The 22,330-nt window shown below is 46.6% G+C and overlaps 2 protein-coding genes across 3 annotated transcripts in view; one reads left to right on the top strand and one right to left on the bottom strand.

Moving 5' to 3' along the window:
• The window catches only part of CRYBA1 (crystallin beta A1), a 390,148-nt gene that overhangs the window by 178,511 nt on the left and 189,307 nt on the right, over positions 1-22,330 (top strand). The window lies entirely within an intron of this gene.
• Positions 1,499-10,268, bottom strand: LOC135051335 (beta-crystallin B1-like). 2 transcript variants are annotated; one of them, XM_063957390.1, is made up of 6 exons: positions 10,142-10,268; positions 8,185-8,271; positions 5,364-5,482; positions 4,610-4,742; positions 3,683-3,825; positions 1,499-2,916 (listed from the first exon to the last, which is right to left on the bottom strand). In XM_063957390.1, the coding sequence occupies exons 2-6, from the start codon at positions 8,248-8,250 to the stop codon at positions 2,748-2,750; spliced, it is 630 nt and encodes a 209-aa protein (XP_063813460.1). In that variant the 5' UTR covers positions 8,251-8,271; positions 10,142-10,268; the 3' UTR covers positions 1,499-2,747. The 2 variants fall into 2 exon arrangements, with proteins under 2 accessions (XP_063813460.1, XP_063813459.1); XM_063957389.1 differs by having other exon boundaries at positions 10,066-10,152.

The following is a 22,330-nucleotide window of genomic DNA, read 5'->3' on the forward strand; positions in this document are numbered from 1 at the left end:
TTTTTCATGTGTCAACCTGTCCTGTGACGATCATATGTTCATGTCAATGTCAACCAATAGTGGTCGACCTAATGACTGTCGACTTTAACATGGTCGACCATAAAAAAACTGATATCTACTAAACCATGAATGACCATTTAGAAATCCTGCTCCAAACCATTCCCAATTAATTATTGATTCCTAAACCTTTGACACCATGACCATGACATATTTGTGGGTCGCATCTCATTTTGACAACCATAGAGCTTAGTGCAGGGGTGGGGAACCTCCGGCCCGCGGGCCGTATACGGCCCGCGAAGCCGTTTGGTCCGGCCCACCAGCTTGTGTCAGTGAGACACGCTGCCTCTCAGTCCGGCGGCAGCGTGTCTCAGCTGTCAGAACAGGGAGACAGGGAGGAGAGCGCGGCTGTCGAGTGGGAGCGGCGGCGTGTAGTACTGCAAACCAGCCGCCGGTCCGTGAGCCAATCAGAGCTCGCGGACCGGCAGCCAATCAGGAGCCGCGGCTGCCGGTCCGCGAGCTCTGATTGGCTCTCGAACCGGCGGCTGGTTTGAAGTACTACACGCCGCCGCTCCCACCCGACAGCCGCGCTCTCCTCTGTGTCCCACAGTAAGCAGCACGGAGGGGAGAGGGGAGGGGGGAGGGCATCTGTATACCTGGCACTGTGGGGGCATCTGTATACCTGGCACTGTGGTGGGCATTTGTATACCTGGCACTGTGGGGGCATCTGTATACCTGGTACTGTGGGGGCATCTGTATACCTGGCACTGTGAGGGGCATTTGTATACCTGGCACTGTGAGGGGCATTTGTATACCTGGCACTGTGGGGGGCATTTGTATACCTGGCGCTGTGGGGGCATCTGTATAACTGGCACTGTGAGGGGCATTTGTATACCTGGCACTGTGGGTGCATCTGTATACCTGGCACTGTGGAGACATCTGTATACCTGGCACTGTGGGGGCATCTGTATACCTGGCACTGTGGGGACATCTGTATACCTGGCACTGTGAGGGGCATTTGTATACCTGGCACTGTGGGGGCATCTGTATACCTGGCACTGTGGGGGCATCTGTATACCTGGCACTGTGGGGACATCTGTATACCTGGCACTGTGAGGGGCATTTGTATACCTGGCACTGTGAGGGGCATTTGTATACCTGGCACTGTGAGGGGCATTTGTATACCTGGCACTGTGGGGGCAATTGTGGATCTGGCACCGCACTATTGGGGGCATATGTGTATCACGTCCCATTTTAACTGGCCACACCCATTTTTTTGGTGCGTGCGCGCTTCCGGCGCGCACACACAGTACCTCTAAGGGGCAGACCTGCTGGGGGGCAGGGTAATTTTTTAAGTTGAGAATTTTTGTATGGCCCCCGAAGGATTTTATAAATATCCAAATGGCCCTCGGTAGAAAAAAGGTTCCCCACCCCTGGCTTAGAGCATGGGAATAACAGTATATGGCCATTTCCACACAGATGAAACCCAGAAGCCTACACATTTCATGGCAAATATCTTTATTTGTGTAAAGAGTTTGACACACGTATTGATGGTTCGGCAGAGCTACGTTTGGATGGACAGTGCTGTGGAAAGGAACAGTGAACACTTTCATGATGTGCATTCGTTGGCTGAGGTTTAAGTGTAATAAAACAAGACTTGTTTCTCCCTGAGAAAGATGACAATGCCCATATATTCCCACCCTTGATAAAAGCATAAGTTCTGGATTTTCTATATTATTGGGGGGAGAGACTACTTTCTGTGATTTTATATATCTAGGTTTGGCCATTGGCAGTATGTTAAATATAATGCAATACAGACAACTCTGTGTGGCTAAGCCTGATGATTAACCCATTTTCTTTAATAGAACAACCTACAACTCTTGTGCTGTTTTATGTAGAAAAGTAATAGCTTTAGCGCCAGCAGGTCTTTGTAATGTTTTATTTTCAAGGCAGTAGCTGTGGTTCCACTACATGGCGTGGCCCAGTGTAGGTCAGGTTTACATTATTGCAAAAGCAAAATCTAGATGGTTTCTTATGGTTCTCTAAGAAGTAGGCATTAATCAAACAGGCTAAATGTCTCTGTATTAGGTTGATGTGGAGTGACAGGCTTATTGTACCTTAGACTTCAAATAATTTGATGGAACAGAAGTCTAGTTTCAAATGAAGTGTGCCAGATTTCCTTGCTCTATATAAAAACTCCAAATCAAGTTGTCTGTTGCCATCACCAGTATCTGCCTTTACCTATTATTGCTGTAAAGGCCAGATTAGTGTAGCCACAACTCTGACAGTGACCAAACGTCTGAGTATCTGATTATTATAACTAACCTGCTTATATAGGAGTTTAGTTGCTATCAAAGAATCAGGTGTAGAAAAATGAATAAAGACATGGCGAAAAGGCGGTATGCTCAACATCCCCACTTTTCCCTTAACAGATACAGCAAGGCTTAGAAAGCCTCTAGGTAGACAGAGGACGAGCCTGCCGAGTGCTTGAGTAACCCCATTATGCACAACAGAAGCAGCAGCAAAGTAAACAGTTGAGTGTATGATTTAAGGAGCCAACTGTTCTATCAGTGATCTGTCTGATAGCATCTAAACTCTCACAAAGCCTGAATAATAATACCCTCAATAAATAATCTTGAACACTAACTAATAAAGTCTCTCCCACCAATAAACTGAAAATGGTTTAAAGTTTAAAAGAAACAAGTCCCTTTCTTGCCAGTCAAGTTCTGTGTCTTATCCTTGAAGCCTTTTTATTTCCCAACTTCAAAGTTTCCTCTCTTGTACCACTGCATGTCCTTCACTCGGCGGACAGACTGAATCTGGGGCTGGGTGGCTCCCCAGTTGTTCCAGTGCTTGTATGGTCCATATTCCATCAGGTATTGGTAGCCTCTGTAACCAGGGTATTGGTATCCAACCCATCTAGAGACATTTAATAAAAGTAAATCATTAGTACATTTCTTATCCTCCTCAGGGGATACATTATTCTAAATCAACATATTTTTAATTGCATTGACAGCTTTACCATTTAGCAAAGTGATACAATAGACTTACAGCAGGACTTTGTACTCTGTGGAAAGGGAGGTCAGATGTGAACAGGAAAAAATGCTTCTCCAAATAATCAAATAAATTTTCCAGTTGTTAACAGTATTATATAGCACAGACTAATAAGCCCTATTTTCATCTAAAATGGTGGTGCACTACCATGGGATCCCAAGTGCAAGTGTTTCATTATACTGGGCCCACAGTGAATTCTGGGGCCCCCGGAGAGGCAGTTTTAAAATGTTGTATCTCCAGCAATCAGAGAACTGTAAATATGGATTGTGAGAGCACAAATGGGATTCTGCCCCACAGGTTGTGCACCTATGGTTTAGAATTAGACCTTGCATTGAAAGTCTTGTTATCGTTTAGAGCATATAGGCTTATCGTCTCCTGTAAAGATGCACTAGAGAACCATGTGACAGCTAAAGTACACTATTTAATAATGCATGCTTATTGTCCTCGATCTGCATCTCTAATGCTCAACTGATTCTCCATAGTGCAGAGTCAGCATCTCATATGATGTTGAATTTAATAATTGGTGGAAAATCAGATTTTTTTAGAATTATCTCTAGTTAAATGCACAGGTTTTCTACTGCATTGTATCATTCAGGAATTTAGCCCTATAGGATATTCTCCAACCACTTACGTTCCTCCAAGTACTTGGACACTTGCGACCCTGTCCTGGAATCCATAGGACCACAAGCTGGGGATATCTTCATCGCAGACCTCCATCTTTCTTCCCTCAAAGTTGATACCTTCATAGAGGGAGATCTTATAATCCTGTGTGTCCTTCAATTTAAGAAACATATTTTTCAAAAGCAGACATAAGGCGATATGACAGCAAGAAGCACAAAGTCGTCCAGTACAGAGTGCATGTCTGAACTGGTAGAGTTTAGCCACATATGCGCATAGGTGACCAGGACTTGGTGATGAAATGGTAAGCTTACTCTTATTACTGGTGTCCAGTATAGCTGGGGAGTTGAGTATCATTCAACCGCGACAATGATATTTTAATGGTAAACTGAAGCAAAAATATTTATGTTTGTGTGATAACCAGCAAAGAAAATCTTTCTTATTGCCCAGTTTTGATAAATAGATCCCTTTATAGTGTACGTGTTAAATACCAGTTTCCTATGCCTTATTTAAAGTATACACACAATTAAAACCACCATTTTCTAGATTGGGCCTATATTCAGCCTAGCACTTTAAAAAATAAAAAATTTAGTGACATCACTGAGACCTCATGCCTCAATTCTGGCACTATTTTTAGTGGATTGATGAATGTTAGTCCAGGCCACAAAATGGCTGCCTGGACTACTGAGGACAGGCAACAAATACACTTTACATATACTAATACCTTACTTGAACTTTTAGGCAAACAATTTAGCAGGGTATTCCCCGGAATGTTGACGGTACTTCTACCCCTGTCCTTCCCTGCCCAGTAGAAGATATTTCTTAATTATTAGTGTAATGTACTGATAACGTTGCTTTTTAATTAAATACTAAAGTCATTGCAACTACAATAACCAATCAGAAGTGATACCTTGATGTCTGAAGTGCAATGAACCCTTACCATACGAACTGGTCTCAATGACATAATCCTGTCAGCACGGAAGCAGTTAGACCAGGAATCCCAGCGAGGATACTCTCCTTTCTCCATAATGAACATCTCACCAGTGAAATCCTTCTGTTCATATGCTACCCAGCTGTGAAATAAGACCACACTATGTCAGAAATAGCCCTCCTCATGGTAGTTAAGCTTTTTGTGAGTCATATTAAATGAAAATATCTACAAATAATTTAAATCAATATCACATATCTGAATATTCCCTGTTCAATTTTATTGTTTACAAATTTCATACTTGGACATTGGACTAAGGAGTTGATGTATCAAGAAGTGAAGAATGAGGAAGTGGACCAGTAGAGAAGTCGCCTATTGCAACCAATCAGCTTTGAGGTAGCATTTATCAAGTACATTCTATAAAATGGAATGTAGAAGCTACAGTATGGACAACTTCTTCACTGGTCCCCGCCTCCACGCTTTTCACTTCTTGATACATCAACACCTGTATTCCTTGAATATGCTCATTTCGATACTTAAGTTTAAGTGCATTTTTTTTTTTGGGGGGGGGGGGGGGAGAGAGTAGAGATGTGAACAATTTATATATATTAAAATAGAAAATTGGAGATCCTTTTGTAAACAAAAAATCTCTGTCAAGCTTGTACTGTACATTTATAATAAAACAATTTACATTTATTTTAATAAGGCTTGAATTTCCTATGCAAATATTTGCATAATGCTTGCGGCGGAAAGACAGGAAACTTACGGTCCAGAGTCCACTCGAATGGACTTCACTTGGTCAAAGCCCCGGTCACACAAGTTCCTGCTCTCAGAGCTAAATTCCACCTTGCGACCTTGAAAATTTTCATACTCATAGCAGATCAGCTGTAGGGAAAATTGTGTTTCAATGGGCAGAATGGAGACAGGGCATTGTAAAACTGGGGATCCCCACTTAAATGCCTGTCATCTACGTGTAAATCAAATCAGCTCTGACAGGTTTTTCTCCGTGGGATAAGAATGGGGATATATAGCAAAGCTTTGAGAGAGATAAAATACCAGTCAATCAGCTTCTAGCTGTCATTTTACAGTCTGTGGGGTCTATGTACTAAGCATTGGAAAGGATTAAAGTGGAGAGAGATAAAGTATCAACCAACCAACTCCTGTCACTTTTCAAGCACAGCCTGTAACATGGCTGTTAGGGCTGTAACACACTGGCCAAAGCCGGGTAGTGTGTTTTAGCCCTTAGGAACTGATTGGCTGGTACTTTATCTCGATCCACTTAGTCTCTCTCTAAGGCTTAGTACATTGACCCCATAGACCCGTACATCTGGAAAATGACAGGAAGTGATTGGTTGGTACTTTGGGCCTAATTCAGACCTGATCGCATCAGCAAATTTGTTAGCTAATGGGCAAAACCATGTGCACTGCAGGTGTGGCAGATATAACATGCAGAGAGAGTTAGATTTGGGTGGGTTATATTGTTTCTATGCAGGGTAAATACTGGCTGCTTTTTTTTTACACTGCAATGTAGATTTCAGTTTGACCACACCCCACCCAAATCTAACTCTCTCTGCACATGTTATATCTGCCCCACCTGCACTGCACATGGGGGCTAATTTAGACCTGATTGCTGCTGTGCATTTTCGCACAGTGGGCGATCAGGTCTAAACTGCGCAAGCACAGGCACCGCAGTGCACCGGCGCATTCCAGAGATGCTATCGGCATTTCAGCCCAGAGATCACCTCTGCCTGATTGACAGGCAGAGGCGTTCGCTGGGCCGGAGGGGGCGGGCAGGGCCGTCTTTTCGTATGGGCTCAATGGGCTCTTGCCCAATGGCCCCAGGAGTATAAGGACCCTAGGCTAATAGCTGGGGGTCCCCTCTTTCCAAGGGTACCAGATTTTTGAAAATCGGCCATGGGGAACCTGAGATATCCGACATGAAAACAGTGGTTCCCATCCAAGCCTGTTAATTGCTTTTCCCAGCGGGATATTTCGGGTTCTGTCTGACTTATAGGCCCTACACACTGGCCGACATCAGTCAAATATATGAACGATCTCGTTCATATCTTTGGAGTGTGGAGGCTCCAGCAATGAACGATGCGCGGCCCCGCGCTCGTTCATCGCTGGTCCCCCGTTGGCTGTACATGCAGGCCAATATGGACGATCTCGTCCATATTTGCCTGCACTTCAATGCAGCCAGGTGATGGGGGGAGTAAAGAAACTTCACTCCCCCCGTCACTGCCCCTCCGCCGCCGGGTCGCCCGTCACCCGTATCCGCCGTCGGGCAGCTCGGCGGCGGATCGGCCAATGTGTAGGGCCCATTAGAGTTTTTCTGAGGATATAATCCAAATGCTGGGACTCTCCATTTTTGGTGGACACTGGCTGCTTGTCTCTACTGTGCCCAGAACCAGAGCTATCAGCCTTCCAGCAGCTGGTCCCTGCTCCAGCTCCACACGCCTGGTATGCAGTTTTGGATCCTGAACTCTGATCCCCACGTCCCCAGTACCTCCTGAAAGGTGGGACACTCTAGTTTTTTTTATCCCATTCAAAGCTAAGAAATATATTTTCAGAAACTTCAAATATCTGAAGTCAGGCAAACTGCCCTCCCACCGGAAAATGATAAATATTAAGCCCAATCCGCTATCCACCCCTCTACTACATATTAAACACCCCCTACCACCCTGGCAATTATGTACTAGGACTTCTTCATTCAGCCCAGTGCCCCCTTCTACAGTTTAGCCCCATCTGTGCAGTAAAGGAGTAATTAGCAGAAGTTACTGCTCCAGGTCCTACATGCTGAGCGGAAGACAGAACACCCTACCGCCCGCGGGACATCAAAGTTGCCGCTGATAGCACCCCCCACCCCTACTGCTGGAGGACGGGTAGGGGCCTGAGTGAATTGCCTTGCCCAGGGGCCTACACTGCTGTTAAGATGGCCCTGGGGGCAGGCTAGTGGCATTAGGCTGCCGTTTTGGTGGCGTGGTCTGGGCAATGCAGGCGTGCCCGGACCGCGCAGGGAGCGGGCCGCGGTGGCTGTGTGACATCACATGCAGCCGCTGCACCCCGGAGAGCGACAGGTAGCTCCATGCTAGCGCACAGGAGCTGCGCTGGAGCTGCGCTGGTAGAGAGCTACTCTTCAGGTACAAAAGCATCGCCGCTGTGCGATGCTTTTGTACCTGTGCGGGAAAAGGGGATGAGGGCCAGACATGCGGGGTGGACTAGCCCTGTGCTGGGCGTCCCCCCGCATGTCAGGGTGGCTGATCATAGTCATGCAAAATTTTGCACGGCTATGATCAGATCTGAATTAGGCCCATGGTTTTGGCCATTAGCTAACAAATTTGCTGCTGCGATCAGGTCTGAATTAGGCCCTTTATCTCTCTCCAAGGTTTGATACATCTCCCCATAATGGAGAAAGTTATTTGTTAGAACTACACTGATATACAGTAAGAGAATATTCACTGTTGTAGGGGAAATGATCATAGTTTACCATTATAACAAGTTGGATGCATGTGATATTTCATTTATTGAAACATGATATTGCAGTCACAGGAATAAATGCTGCTCAATGTCATTATAGATGTACATACCTTGTAATTATGCAGACCTAAAGATGAGTGGCTGCCAATGCTTCCCTGTGCTCCGCTGTGAGACATCTTGACAAATCTAAAATAAATCTGCAATAATTCTTACAGTTACAGTATATCCATAAACCCCTAATGGTAAAAATCCAATACAACAGTGGAAATGTGCCTGTTAAAATTGAATGTCATGTTTGAAGCTTCCCTTATTTGGGGAAGAAAAACAACCTATTTTGTTTTTTTATTAGTCATACAGTATATTTGTTTAAATAAGATAATAAAACAAAGGCCCAGATTTATCAAGCCTTTAAGAGTGATAAATTGCACGGTGATAAAGTGCCAACCAATCAGCTCATAACTGTCATTTTTCAAACACAGCCTGTAACATGGAAGTTAGGAGCTGATTGGATGGTACTTTATCACCGTGCTATTTATCACTCTCCTAGGTGATAAATTTGGGCCAAAGTATCTACAATCTGTATTGTGCAAATCTACAGAGAAAAACATTCTTAATGCAGATCTACTCACTTATGTGAGTCACCATATATCTATAAGAATAGAACATTAAAAAGGGGATATCTTTTTTTGATCATGCAATAAAACAGTTATTTCCACCAACTGAGATGTGAGCACATTGATAACATGTTTGGGAGTCTCAAGAGACAACCGTATGAAATGATTACTTTCAGTAATAGATCGATTCATTAAGCTGGGTACACACTAGAAAGATAGATTGACGAACAATATATCTGTAGTCCATCAGCAGGTGCAGGGGCGGATCCAGAAGAAAATGATAGGGGGGCACCATGGAAGGGGCAAGTACATTTGCGTGTGGCTTCGGTGCATGCACTCTCAGAAATGGGGTACGTCTCCACTACAAGGGGCAGCGTGTGAGGGTCAGTATGTGAGGTGAAGGGGGCAGTGTGTGAGAGGCAGGGTGCAGGAGGAAGCGTGTGAGGTGCAGGGGGCAGCGTGTGAGGTGCAGGGGGCAGCGTGTGAGGTGCAGGGGGCAGCGTGTGAAGGGCAGGGTATAGGGGGCAGTGTGTGAGAGACAGGGTGCAGGAGGAAGCGTGTGAGGTGCAGGGGGCAGCGTGTGAGGTGCAGGGGGCAGCGTGTGAGGTGCAGGGGGCAGCGTGTGAGGTGCAGGGGGCAGCGTGTGAGGGGCATGGTATAGGGGGCAGTGTGTGAGAGACAGGGTGCAGGAGGAAGCGTGTGAGGTGCAGGGGGCAGCGTGATAGGTGCAGGGGGCAGCGTGTGAGGTACAGGGTATAGGGGGCAGTGTGTGAGGGGCAGGGGGCAGCGTGTGAGGGACAGGGTATAGGGGGCAGTGTGTGAGAGGCAGGGGGCAGCGTGTTAGGGGCAGGGTGCAGGAGGCAGCGTGTGAGGGGCAGGGGCCAGGAGGCAGCATGTGAGGGACAGAGTGTAGGGGGCAGCGTGTGAGGGGCAGGGGGCAGCTTGTGAGGTGCAGGGGGCAGCGTGTGAGGGACAGGGTATAGGGGGCAGTGTGTGAGAGGCAGGGTGCAGGGGGAAGCGTGTGAGGGGCAGGGGCAGCGTGTGAGGAGCAGGGGGAAGCGTGTGAGGGGCAGGGGACAGTGTGTGAGAAGCAGGGGGCAGGGTGTGAGGGGCAGGGGGCAGCGTGTGAGGAGCAGGGGGCAGCATGTGAGGGACAGGGGCAGGAGGCAGCATGTGAGGGACAGAGTGTAGGGAGCAGTGTGTGAGAGGCAGGGTGCAGTGTGTGAGGAGCAGGGGGCAGTGTGCAGGGGGTTGTGTGTGTCAGTGTGTGGTTGAAGAGAACTCTCATATGTGGGCTGCAGCCAGGGTAGTGAGTAGTGAGCTGATCACAGGAGCTGCCTCTCAGCAGTAAAGCTGGCCAGCCCCCCTCCTGCTTACGTAAGCCTGCTTCCTGGCACCAGAGTCCAGGCTCAGCAGCTGAGGTCGGAAGCTGTTTCTCAGCCATCATACCCACCGCCGCCGCAGTCCTGCACTCCGCAGCAGCTCCGGTCTTCAATGAGGCAACGTGGTAGGTTGGACTAGTTCCAGCAGGATGCCGCCCACTATGCAAATACTCCAGCCGCAGCAGTGCAGTGAGAGGCTGCCAGCCTGGATATGTGGGATGTCCGGCCCCTCACTGCTCTGGCTGCGGCTGGATGGAGTATTTGCATAGTGGGCGGGCGGCATCCAGCAACTTCATAGCTGCAGCTACAGCCTAAGCTGCGGCTGCATTTGTGAAATGGATCGTCCCGGCGGCCGGGGGGGGGGGGTCACGACCACAAATGACAGGGGGGGGCTTGGGCCCGAGTGCCCCCCCATGGATCCGTCACTGAGCAGGTATGTACACCCGATATGTCTGTGAACAACATTGTTCTCAGACATATCAGGTTGGCCCTTCTTCACAGCCAATGCAGATATATTTTGCAGATATATTGAAATATATGGCTGTGTGTACAGCCGACCCATCGACTCCCAGGAGGCAATCAGGAGACCGCCTGATGAGATCCCAGCAGTCACAATGCCGACACCGTAATCCCAACAGGCGGTGAAATGCCACTGCTGGAATACCAGCGAGCCAGGCTATACTCCCTCTATGGGTGTTCACGACACCCATAGAGAGAGAATAAAACCTGCGGCGAGTACAGCGAGCCACCGTGCACGCAAGGGGCTTTCTAGTGCTCGCCCCGCTGCCGACATGCTAGCGGCTGGGAGGCCACTGTCGGCATCTTGACAGCCGCATCCTGGCTGTCGGTGATTAGTATGTATTCCGACTCCCCTATAAGCCGGCAGCGAGTACCGCCGACAATGATGCCACAGCTGGATGGGCAAATTCAAATGCCTGCACAGTTGTGATATAGTGCCTGACATATTGATTGGCCAGTTGGTAAGTGTGTATGCTTATCTAATTGGCCGCTCTGTTGGCGCTACGGCGGATCGGCAGACATATCGCCAAGGTATGTACACAGCCACAGACTTTCGGTACATTCAAAGATCAAAGTACTCCTTCTTTTACATTTTAGTTGGCTTAATAAATAACCACATAATTGATATCCTTTCCCCTAGCCAGTGGTTCATAATGTTGCCCTAATAGTTCAGAAAGAACTTACAGATTGCATAGTTACTGTGCAACTATGCAAAAATCAGGTAATTACATACATGATAATAACTATACAAGTAAAATAATGACATTTATGATACTTTAGAGCAAATAACTATATTTTTGCTTTAAAATTATCGGTCAGTGGAACAAATAAGAATGTGCAAGTCACTACCACTATCATTAAGAAAAACATAAAGCTGCATTTTCTATAACTAGTGGAACCAAGGACTTCTGCATAGCATGTGCCTATCTAGGGCCCTCATTCCGAGTTGATCGGTCGCAAGGCGAATTTAGCAGAGTTACACACGCTAAGCCGCCGCCTACTGGGAGTGAATCTTAGCTTCTTAAAATTGCGACCGATGTATTCGCAATATTGCGATTACTAACTACTTAGCAGTTTCTGAGTAGCTCCTGACTTACTCTGCCTGTGCGATCAGTTCAGTGCTTGTCGTTCCTGGTTGACGTCACAAACACACCCAGCGTTCGCCCAGGCACTCCCACCGTTTCTCCGGCCACTCCTGCGTTTTTTCCGGAAACGGTAGCGTTTTCAGCCACACGCCCCTGAAACGCCGTGTTTCCGCCCAGAAACACCCATTTCCTGTCAATCACATTACGATCGCCGGAGCGAAGAAAAAGCCGTGAGTAAGAATACTTTCTTCATAGTAAAGTTACTTGGCGCAGTCGCAGTGCGAACTTTGCGCATGCGTACTAAGCGGATTTTCACTGCGATGCGATGAAAAAGAACGAGCGAACAACTCGGAATGAGGGCCTAGATGTAATCCAATATATACCTCTATCAATGCTATGGATTTTCCTGTATCCACTTTGATTAAGTGCTAGATTTCTTCAACGACGGCCTCACATATAGTGAATCACTATAGCAATATTAATTCTACAGGAGAGATGTATCAGGTACTCAAAAGAGTGAAAAAGTGGCCCTAGTAACCAATCAGCTTCCACCTATCATTTTATAGAATGTACGTGGTAAATGCTACCTACGGACCTTCAAAATCACACCTCTTTTACAAGTACTTTAAGCAAATGACTAGATAAATATGACTTGCATTATCTGCTGCTATAGATCTATCTCATAAAATACAGTCAGATGACAAATAATTATATGATGTTTAAACAATTACGTATGAGACAATTATTACTTACAGTAACGCTGTGACTGAGCCACTGAGAGAGATGGTTGGTGTCAGGCCAGACCCCCACCCCACTAATATATATGCCATAAATGTGCTTGCACCAAACTTTTTAAAGTTTTCAAAGGAGTGGTCTAAGTTGAATAGAGGATACATAGCGTATGAACCAGAGCTCACATTTTGGACAAAAGCGATGTGAAGTATTGAGGGCTATGGTAGGAGAAAGGGGTCTGTGAGCTGACACTGCTTATTGTTTTGTCCTAAAAGCTAAAACAAGTACTCAGCATAAACAAAGGTCTCAACGAGCGACACATTTTTGTGATGGTGTAATTGGACAAAAGTGCTGACCCCACTGGCTCTGCTGTCTGTAGCTTCATTACCTCACTTGTTTCATGAGATTTAGGAGCTAAGTAAACTGACAGCCACGTGGGCACACTAGCCCCCTAATGGCTGAACTCTCAGCCTGCAACAGGGCTACCCCTATCACCTACTTACAGAGGTAGATTTATCATTAGGATTGCATTTGTTACGTAGTATACTGTATGTAATGGTATGTAATACAACACATTTGAATCACAGTAATGTTTACCTTAAGGCACCCACCAGTCCAGATTTTAAGAATATCCATGCTTGCGCACATTGTATGCTCATATTTGCTGAAGTACTAATTAAGAAATCTGTGCTTAAGCATGGATATCCTTAAAACCTGGACTGTCCGGAGGGCTGAGTTTCCACACCACTGTCTAACGACATGTATATACTTAGGCTGATCATAATATCCCTTTAAACTGGCACACTCATAAATTACACAGGTTCTGGGGCTGATTAAAACCAGGTGACTTACAGACTTGAAGTTAGCCAGCCACAAAACCTGTGTAATTCATTAGTGTCCCAGTTTAGAGGGATAGTATGGTCAGCCTAATATACTGGTACTGTATAAGTACTGTTAATACATATACGGTTCCTTGCCTGTCATTGTGTAGAAAGGATTTTAACCACTACCCCGCAGGCAGTGGAGGAGTTAACTTTAAACCATAGTGGCATACTTACCTACTCTCCCGGAAGCTGCGGGAGGCTCCCGTTTTTTGGGGTAGCCCCCCGCACCCCCGGAAGAGTGGGCAGGTCTCCCGCATCCTGCTCGCACCCTAGTGATGCGAGCAGGATAGAGAGATTACCTCCGTCGGGTGGAGAAGGGGTTAAAATGATGCTAATCGCGTCATTCTAGCCCCGCCCCCTTCCCGCGGACCCGCGAATCGCGGCATTTCCCGATGCGGGAGGCGGGGCTTAGTGATGTCACAGTCCGCCCCCGCCCCCCGAAGACACCTGCAGCGTCTCCTCTCCAGGCTTCTCCCGGAGAGGAGACTTACAATGTAGGTAAGTATGCATAGTGGTAGCGCTGTGGAGCAATTGAGTCCATGGTGCCGCACGCTATGTTTGTAAGCAGAAGAGCCAGCACAAGGCATAGAAAGTTCCAGAGGGATTGTGTCCCTGAAGCAGGAACAGTGAGCAATATGAGGACTAATGTTACATGCATCGCAGATTGGCAGTGTTACCTCACAGTCAGACAGTGGCAAGTAGTGGGAGACTGCACTAATACTGTGTCTGTCAGATGCATTTGGGATCACTGGCGTTTCTACCATGGGTGCAATGTGTGCAGTGCACACGGGCCCCTGGGTCCAGGAAGCTGCAGTCCCAAAATAGCCGCAGCACATGCGCAGTAAGAAATTAGTCTCTGGACCATGGCAGTCGCCATGTTTCTGGAGACTTGCACATGCGCAGTAGACTCCGGCACATTGAGAGGAGGGGGCTCACCCAGAGTCAGCCCACGGGCCCCCTCCTCCCTAAAAATGCCCCTGATTGGGATCAATATATAAAGCAGGTAAAGACTTTTTTAAACTTTTTTTTTTTTAAAGAAGGTATAATTGCTTCACAATCTTTCCTGCTGCGTCTGATTGTACGATAACACCATCACCATAGCTGGCTATAGCTGCAAAGCTTTCTGTTAACTTATAAAGCGAGGATAATAACTGACAGTGGAGACTGCGGGCCTGATTCAGATTTTGTACGCAGTGACAATGGCCCTCATTCCGAGTTGTTTGCTCGGTAATTTTCTTCGCATCGCAGCGATTTTCCGCTAATTGCGCATGCGCAATGTTCGCACTGCGACTGCGCCAAGTAAATTTGCTAAGAAGTTTGGTATTTTACTCACGGCATTACGAGGTTTTTTCTTCGTTCTGGTGATCGTAATATGATTGACAGGAAGTGGGTGTTTCTGGGCGGAAACTGGCCGTTTTATGGGAGTGTGTGAAAAAACGCTGCCGTTTCTGGGAAAAACGCGGGAGTGGCTGGAGAAACGGGGGAGTGTCTGGGCGAACGCTGTGTGTGTTTGTGACGTCAAACCAGGAACGAAACTGACTGAACTGATCACAGTGGCAGAGTAAGTCCCGAGCTACTCAGAAACTGCTAAGAAATTTCTATTCGCAATTTTGAGAATCTTTCGTTCGCAATTTTGCTAAGCTAAGATTCACTCCCAGTAGGCGGCGGCTTAGCGTGTGCAATGCTGCTAAAAGCAGCTTGCGAGCGAACAACTCGGAATGAGGGCCCAGGGCCCTCATTCCGAGTTGTTCGCTCGCAAGGCGATTTTAGCAGAGTTACACACGCTAAGCCGCCGCCTACTGGGAGTGAATCTTAGCTTCTTAAAATTGCGACCGATGTATTCGCAATATTGCGATTACAAACTACTTAGCAGTTTCAGAGTAGCTTCAGACTTACTCGGCATCTGCGATCAGTTCAGTGCTTGTCGTTCCTGGTTTGACATCATAAACACACCCAGCGTTCGCCCAGACACTCCCCCGTTTCTCCAGCCACTCCTGCGTTTTTTCCGGAAACGGTAGCATTTTTATCCACACGCCCATAAAACGCCGTGTTTCCGCCCAGTAACACCCATTTCCTGTCAATCACACTACGATCGCCGGAGCGAAGAAAAAGCCGTGAGTAAAAAAACTATCTTCATAGCAAAATTACTTGGCGCAGTCGCAGTGCGAACATTGCGCATGCGTACTAAGCAGAAAAACGCTGCGATGCGAAGAAAATTACCGAGCGAACGACTCGGAATGAGGGCCCATGTTCACACAATCATGTGATTATCGGTAGACTGCACAAGCACAGCAATCACACTGCTCATGCACCAGGATTCTTTTACAATGTAAGAATTTCAACACAGTGAATGACAGGAAGGGACAGTTTGGGGGAGGTAATTGGGAGTGGCGGCAAAAAGCAGGTGTGTCACGCCCATTTTCGGGGTGTGTGTCTGCCTTCAGCTGCAATCATGTACATAGAGAAACACAGTGCCAGCGTCATTACTGCTATGTCCAGACTCACTCAGGGAGTGGATGTTCCTCATTACTTCAATAATGCTGAGGTCACTGCAATGGCTCCGGTGGGCATATCCATTCTTAACTGGCGGCTGTTTCAGTTGCGACGATCAGCAAGTCTGCAGTCTATATAATCACAACTGTGTAGGCATGAGTGTACAAAACTGGAATCAGGCCCTGTGTGTTGAGGACCCACATTTATACTCAGGGCCGTAATTAGGGATGTGTGAGTGGTGCCGCTGGTGAGCAGGTGATAATTGGTTATACTGTACATACATTTTACAATTGTTACTGTAAGGTTATATATTTTAAGATTCTTATATTCACTCCTTTTCCCTTTTATAATTGTTAATAAATATTTCCACCCACAATGGGTCATTTATTTTTTAACACGTATCCTTCCAAGTTAATTCATTGAGTAAGCAAAAAGGACCAGGGGGTATATTTACTAAAATCTGATTTTGGAATCATATTTATGAATATTCAAAATCCATTGAAATTGATTCTTTTTGATTTTCTAAAATCCTTAAAAAATCCCTCATTTACTAAAAATTGATTTACATTCGATTTTCAAATCAAATTTGATGTGGATTCATGTTTGGAATGGATTTTGAGTTCAGTTTAGGAAATTCCCTTCCAAAATCAAACCTCAAATCCCCATTAAAATCCCCAGCAAAATCGAATGCAAAATCGATCAGAACTTCCTCATTGGTCCAAATGTATCACATGCACACTAATTAAAGGGGGAAGCTCTCTCTTTAGACTGTTTTGTACATGCAAACCTAACTGATGATTACATTTATTTTTATTTTTGATTACTTACAGCTGAAATAGTTGGCAATAAGTGTAGCTCTAATTTGCCTTCATGGCTGCCTTTCACTTTCTCTGCACACAGTTTTTGGTAAACCCCCTCCCCCCAAAAAAAAGCCTCTACCTGTTCCCTGCTTATTGCATAATCTGGGAGCAGTGGTTTATTTAAAGCGTGATTATGCAATAGACGGCAGCAGAGCACAATATTGAACACTTTTGCCAAATTATATAATATGTCTTCCAAATAATTTTTTTTCAATTAACCAAAGGTGCATTCTGTCATGGGTTGGGTGGCTATATGTGGCTCTTTATATACATAGTTTTTGGATTTGACAATAGAGTCAGAAGCCAGGAGCAACAGCTATAGCCTAAATAACATTTTTGGTGGAAGGGAAACAAATTAGAACAATATAGTAACAATTACTATTAGCTGCTTTATTAGCACATACTGGTATCTTATACAAGAACCATCCCTCTGGCATTTGTCTCAAAATAATTTTTGCAGACAGGGATAAATTGCTGAGGATGTAGGCATCATGTGACGAACCTGGATAGACAGTTACAACACTCATTATTTTAAAATTCATTATATCATCCAGCAAAATTGCCCAATATTGTGCTCTGGTGCTATCTACTGCACATTCATGAAATAACTATAAATATGTGCACTATTCAACAAATGAAGCTGCTTATGTGCTCTGATTGATCCTCCAGCGTTAACTCAGTCAGATAGTGATTTACATTGTGCAGGTAGGTGCACAACATTCCATAACCTTGGACATCCATTATTACTACTTCCACACTGCCCTACATACTTTTGGGTACTTAAAAAGTCATCACTATCAATTTCCTACCAGTAGAATGGTGTTTAGAAGCCAAAATCGAATGTCTAACATCATTATAAACATTTCGGGATTTGAGGTTCGATTTTGTGTTTGATTTCAAATCATTTTGCAAATTGAATTTTAGTAAATTAGGGGATTCTATGTTGGGCTATGGGAAAACATCAAAAATTCCATTTCTATTGTGACGTTAGTTGAATTTGGCTTTAGAATCGATTTGACATTCCATTTGGTAAATCTCTTCAATCCAAAGCGAATGGAAATCGAATGCCAAATCCCTTGAAACTCCTAAACAGATTTTAGCAAATATACCCCAAGGTTCCTCAAAGGTTTTCCTTTTCCATACGTACACCTCAGAATCCCACAAAGCTTTAGAAGCACACCCACAACACTCCTATGATATTACCACAAGCCTGAGCAGTTCCGTCCAAAAAAAGATCAGTTTCACATAAAGACAGACTTGTCCAGGTTCCATACAACTCAGAATAAGATGGTCATCTGCAAAAAAATGTGCATGCACTTTATGCAAACACATTTTCATCCGTGTACAGAAGGGCCAGGGGCGCCCTCCCCTCTAGCTGGCAGCGCTGTAGCTCTGGGCACTAGGGTCACTAGTGATTTTTCCTGCTGCGCATGCGCGAACACCAGGAAAATTGCTGCTGTGCACTTTTCCCAGTGATTTCTGCAGCGCACGGGACTACGGAAGGTGAGTATTGAAAATAAAGGGAGCAGGGTGTGGACCCTGCACCCATTATAAATAAATCAGTGAGAAGGGCTCATTTAGCCCTGGACGCAGTACCTATTCGGTCGCAATTGACCAATGGTTTTGGGACTATGCATGCAGCAGGGCCCCAGTGCGCAAGTGCTGCAATGTCACTGTGATCCGGTCATAGTGAGCTGTACGCTGCAGCTTGATTGACACGTTACAGGTATTTGGGGTAGGAGCAAAACAGTAGAGAGCCTGGTTGGGCCCAGGTACTTTTCAGGGTTCTTGGCCTAATTCCAGGAGGCATGGCCATGCACCCTTAGAGTAAAATACAGAAAAAAAAATATTTTTAAGCACATCCACACTGCAGCCCAGCACACAGCAGCATGCGCTGGGCTGAGGAGAAAAGCTGCAGCTGCTGCTGCCAGGTGTGTGGTGGGGATGGACCTGGGCCCCATTGCTAAAAATGGAGACGTGTAAACTCCATCTTGGGGGGTTGTCAAAGCCAGAAAGTTAGTCTTTCAAAGCAGATTCTCTGGCCTCTGCACCATTGTTTCTGTGGGTATTTCTCAGTAACCTTAGGGTTGCTTAGATGTCCGATGGCCCACCCGATGCTCACGATGGTGATCTGATGCTGCGTCTTTGGACACATGCAGTGGATCTGAGAAGGCACAGGTGGGAGTCTCATTTCGAAAGATGACACCTGAATCATTTACAGTACATAACTTGGATTAGAGGTATCTCATCATTAAGATGACAGAATTGTTAAAGATTATTTCTCTTACGTCCTAGAGGATGCTGTGGTCCATATTAGTACCATGGGGTATAGACGGGTCCACTAGGAGCCACTGGCACTTTAAGAGTTTAATAGTGTGGGCTGGCTTCTCCCTCTATGCCCCTCCTACCAGACTCAGTTTAGAAAATGTGCAGGAGGAGCCGGTCACAGCTAGGGGAGCTCCATAGGAGGTTTTCTAATTTTATTGTTTTTTTATTAGAGTTAGGCACAGGGAGGCTGCTGGCAACAGCTTCCCTGCTTCGTGGGACTTAGGGGGGGAGTAGTGTCCACCCTGCGGGGTTTCGAGCCACTATCTCCGCTGACTAAACACTGAGCTCCTGAGGGTGAAGATCTTTAGGTGGCCCCAGGCGACCGCTCACTCCCGCAGCACTGCCGCCACCCACTAACAGAGCCAGAAGATTCCGGTGGCGAGTGAGTAACCGGCCCTCCATAGCAAGCGGGGAGCCGGTGTGAAGATAGCAGCAACAGGGTGGGAGCGCAGTATTAACTGCGCTCCGGAGGCTCAGCGGTACATAGTGAGGCGCTGAGAAACACAACCTAAGCCAGCGCCTATACCCTACACTGGTCACCAAGGCTGTCAGGGACCGCGGTAACGCTGCCAGCACAATTCCTCAGGCCAGTATAAAGAAATGAAGATCGGGAAGCAGCGCCATGTTCAGAAGATGGAGCTTTTCCTCAGAGCGGACCCAGCAGCGTTCAGCGCCATTTTCCTGCCTGCAGATCCTGTACAGAAGTGCTGACAGGGAGAGCTGTCCCTCCAAGCAACTCCAGCTATCCTGTGCGGTACCAGGGGGTTGTAGAAAGGGGGGGGGGGGCTGTTTAAATACTGTGTAGTTTATTAAGGTACACAGTAAGCGCCAGGTAGTTGTATTATATCTACCTAGGAAGCGCTGTGTGTGGGTTGGCTCCAATCTCTGTGTTTCTCTGTGGCAAACTTGGGGGGAAACTGTGTCTGACACTTCCGTGTGTGTGTGTGTGTGTGTGTGTGTGTTTGTTGTCTAACATAGCCATGTCTAGGGACTCTGTGTCTTATGCTGCAGAGGACATTTCCTCTCATGAGGAATCTATTCCATGTACACAGGAATGTAATGTCTTGTCTCAGATCCCTATTAATGAGCCTGAGTGGTTAACCTCTATTAAGGGTATGATCTCTCAGATTTCTACTAGGGTAGCTCATACTGAGACTGAAACTCAGGCTTTAAAGAAGTCCATGGCAGTTTGGTCAGGTTCGGTTCCTATTCCTTCTAAATCCCCTAGCATACACCCACAGAAACGTGCACTTGCCCAGATTATGCAAGATGACACGGATACCGACTCTGACACAGCAGACGGTGATGGGGGGGTGCTGATTGAGGCCATTAGAGATGTGTTAAATATTACTGACAACACCTGAGCAGGTTGAGGAGGCTTACTTCACAGACAGTAGGAAAGCCTCGCTAACCTTCCCTGCTTTTAAAGAATTAAACGCTTTATTTGAAAAATCCTGGGAAAACCCGGAGAAAAAAATCTAGATTCCCAAAAGGATTCTGGTTGCTTTTCCCTTCCCTGAGGAAGATAGAAAAAAATGGGAAAACCCACCCATAGTTGATGCATCTGTTTCCAGACTGTCAAAAAAGGTGGTTTTACCTGTCCCTGGATCTACCGCGTTAAAAGAACCGGCTGATTATAAGATTGACAGTACACTCAAATCCATATACACTGCTTCAGGGGTGGCGCTGAGGCCTACTATTGCCTGCGCATGGATCTCTAAAGCTATAGTAAAGTGGTCAGGAACGTTACTAGAGGATTGGGATTCAATGGATAGTAGTGACATTGAATTATTTTTACGTAACATACAGGATTCTGCGGGGTTCATGGTGGAATCCATGAAGTACCTGGGTACACTGACTGCAAGGATGTCTTCCATGTCTGTTTCAGCTCGCAGGAGACTCTGGCTACGCCAATGGTCTGCAGACGCGGAATCCAGGAGAAGTGTGGAGAACCTACCCTACACAGGTCAGGCTCTATTTGGGGAAGCATTGGATGCGTGGATTTCCATGGCAACCGCGGGTAAGTCACCTTTTCTTCCCTCAGCTACGCCTTCTACGAAGAAACCCTTTTCTTTGTCTGCATCGCAGTCCTTTCGGACCGCTAAGACAAAAAAGTTCAAGCCTCCTACCACCTTCTTTAGAGGTGGGCGGGCAAAATACAAAAAGTCTGCACCCGCAGGCTCCCAGGACCAGAAGCCTGCTTCTGGTACCTCAAAATCCTCAGCATGATGGTGGACCACACAGCCTGGAGGACGGGCTGGTGGGGGCGAGACTAAGACATTTCAGCCACGTCTGGGTGTTGTCCGGCCTGGACCTCAGGGTACAGGATATTGTGTCCCAGGGGTACAAACTGGAGTTTCAAGAAACCCCACCTCACCGATTCTTCAAATCAGGCTTGCCAGCTTTACTGACAGACAGAAATGTCCTACTGGAAGCTAACCAAAAATTGGAAAAGTTAGAGGTCATTGTTCCAGTTCCACCTCATATGCACAACGTGGGTTACTATTCAAACCTTTTCGTGGTACGGAAACGAAACCGGATGGTTCGGTCAGACCAGTTTTGCACTTGAAATCGCTAAACCCTTATCTAAGGGAGTTCAAATTCAAAATGAAGTCTGAGAGCGGTGATCTCAGGTCTGGAGGAGGGGGAGTTTCTGGTATCCCTGGATATCAAGGATGCGCATCTCCACATTCCGATTTGACCTCCGCACCAGGCTTATCTCAGATTTGCACTGTTAGACAGTCACTATCAGTTTCAGGCACTGCCATTTGGTCTCTCCACGGTGCCGAGGGTGTTCACCAAGGTGAAGGCAGAGATGATGGTTCTCCTCCGCAGACAGGGGGTGAACATAATTCCGGGTGGTCTTCAGTATGCCGGCTGTCGGGATCCCGGCGCACAGTATACCGGCGCCGGGATCCCGACAGCCAGCATACCGACACTTATTCTCCCTCGTGGGGGTCCACGACCCCCCTGGAGGGAGATTAAAATAGCGCGGCGCTGTGCCCGCAAGGAGCTCATTTGCGCTCGCCACACTGTCGGTATGCCGGCGGTCGGGCTCCCGGCACCGGTATGCGGGTCGCCGGGAGCCCGACCGCCGGCATACCATACTACACCCCATAATTCCATACCTGGATTATCTGCTGATAAAGGCGTCGTCCAGGGAGAAGCTGTTGCAGTCCATTACTCTTACGACTCATCTGCTCAGGGTCCATGGTTGGATCCTGAACCTTCCAAAGTCACATTTGGAACCGACAAGGAGATTGTCTTTCCTGGGGATGATCTTCGAAACGGAAGTGCAGAGGGTGTTTATACCAGTGGACTAAGCATTGGTGATACAATCAATGGTTCGGGATGTCCAG

Source organism: Pseudophryne corroboree, chromosome 2, assembly GCF_028390025.1.
Source record: "Pseudophryne corroboree isolate aPseCor3 chromosome 2, aPseCor3.hap2, whole genome shotgun sequence".
Lineage (NCBI taxonomy): Eukaryota > Metazoa > Chordata > Amphibia > Anura > Myobatrachidae > Pseudophryne > Pseudophryne corroboree.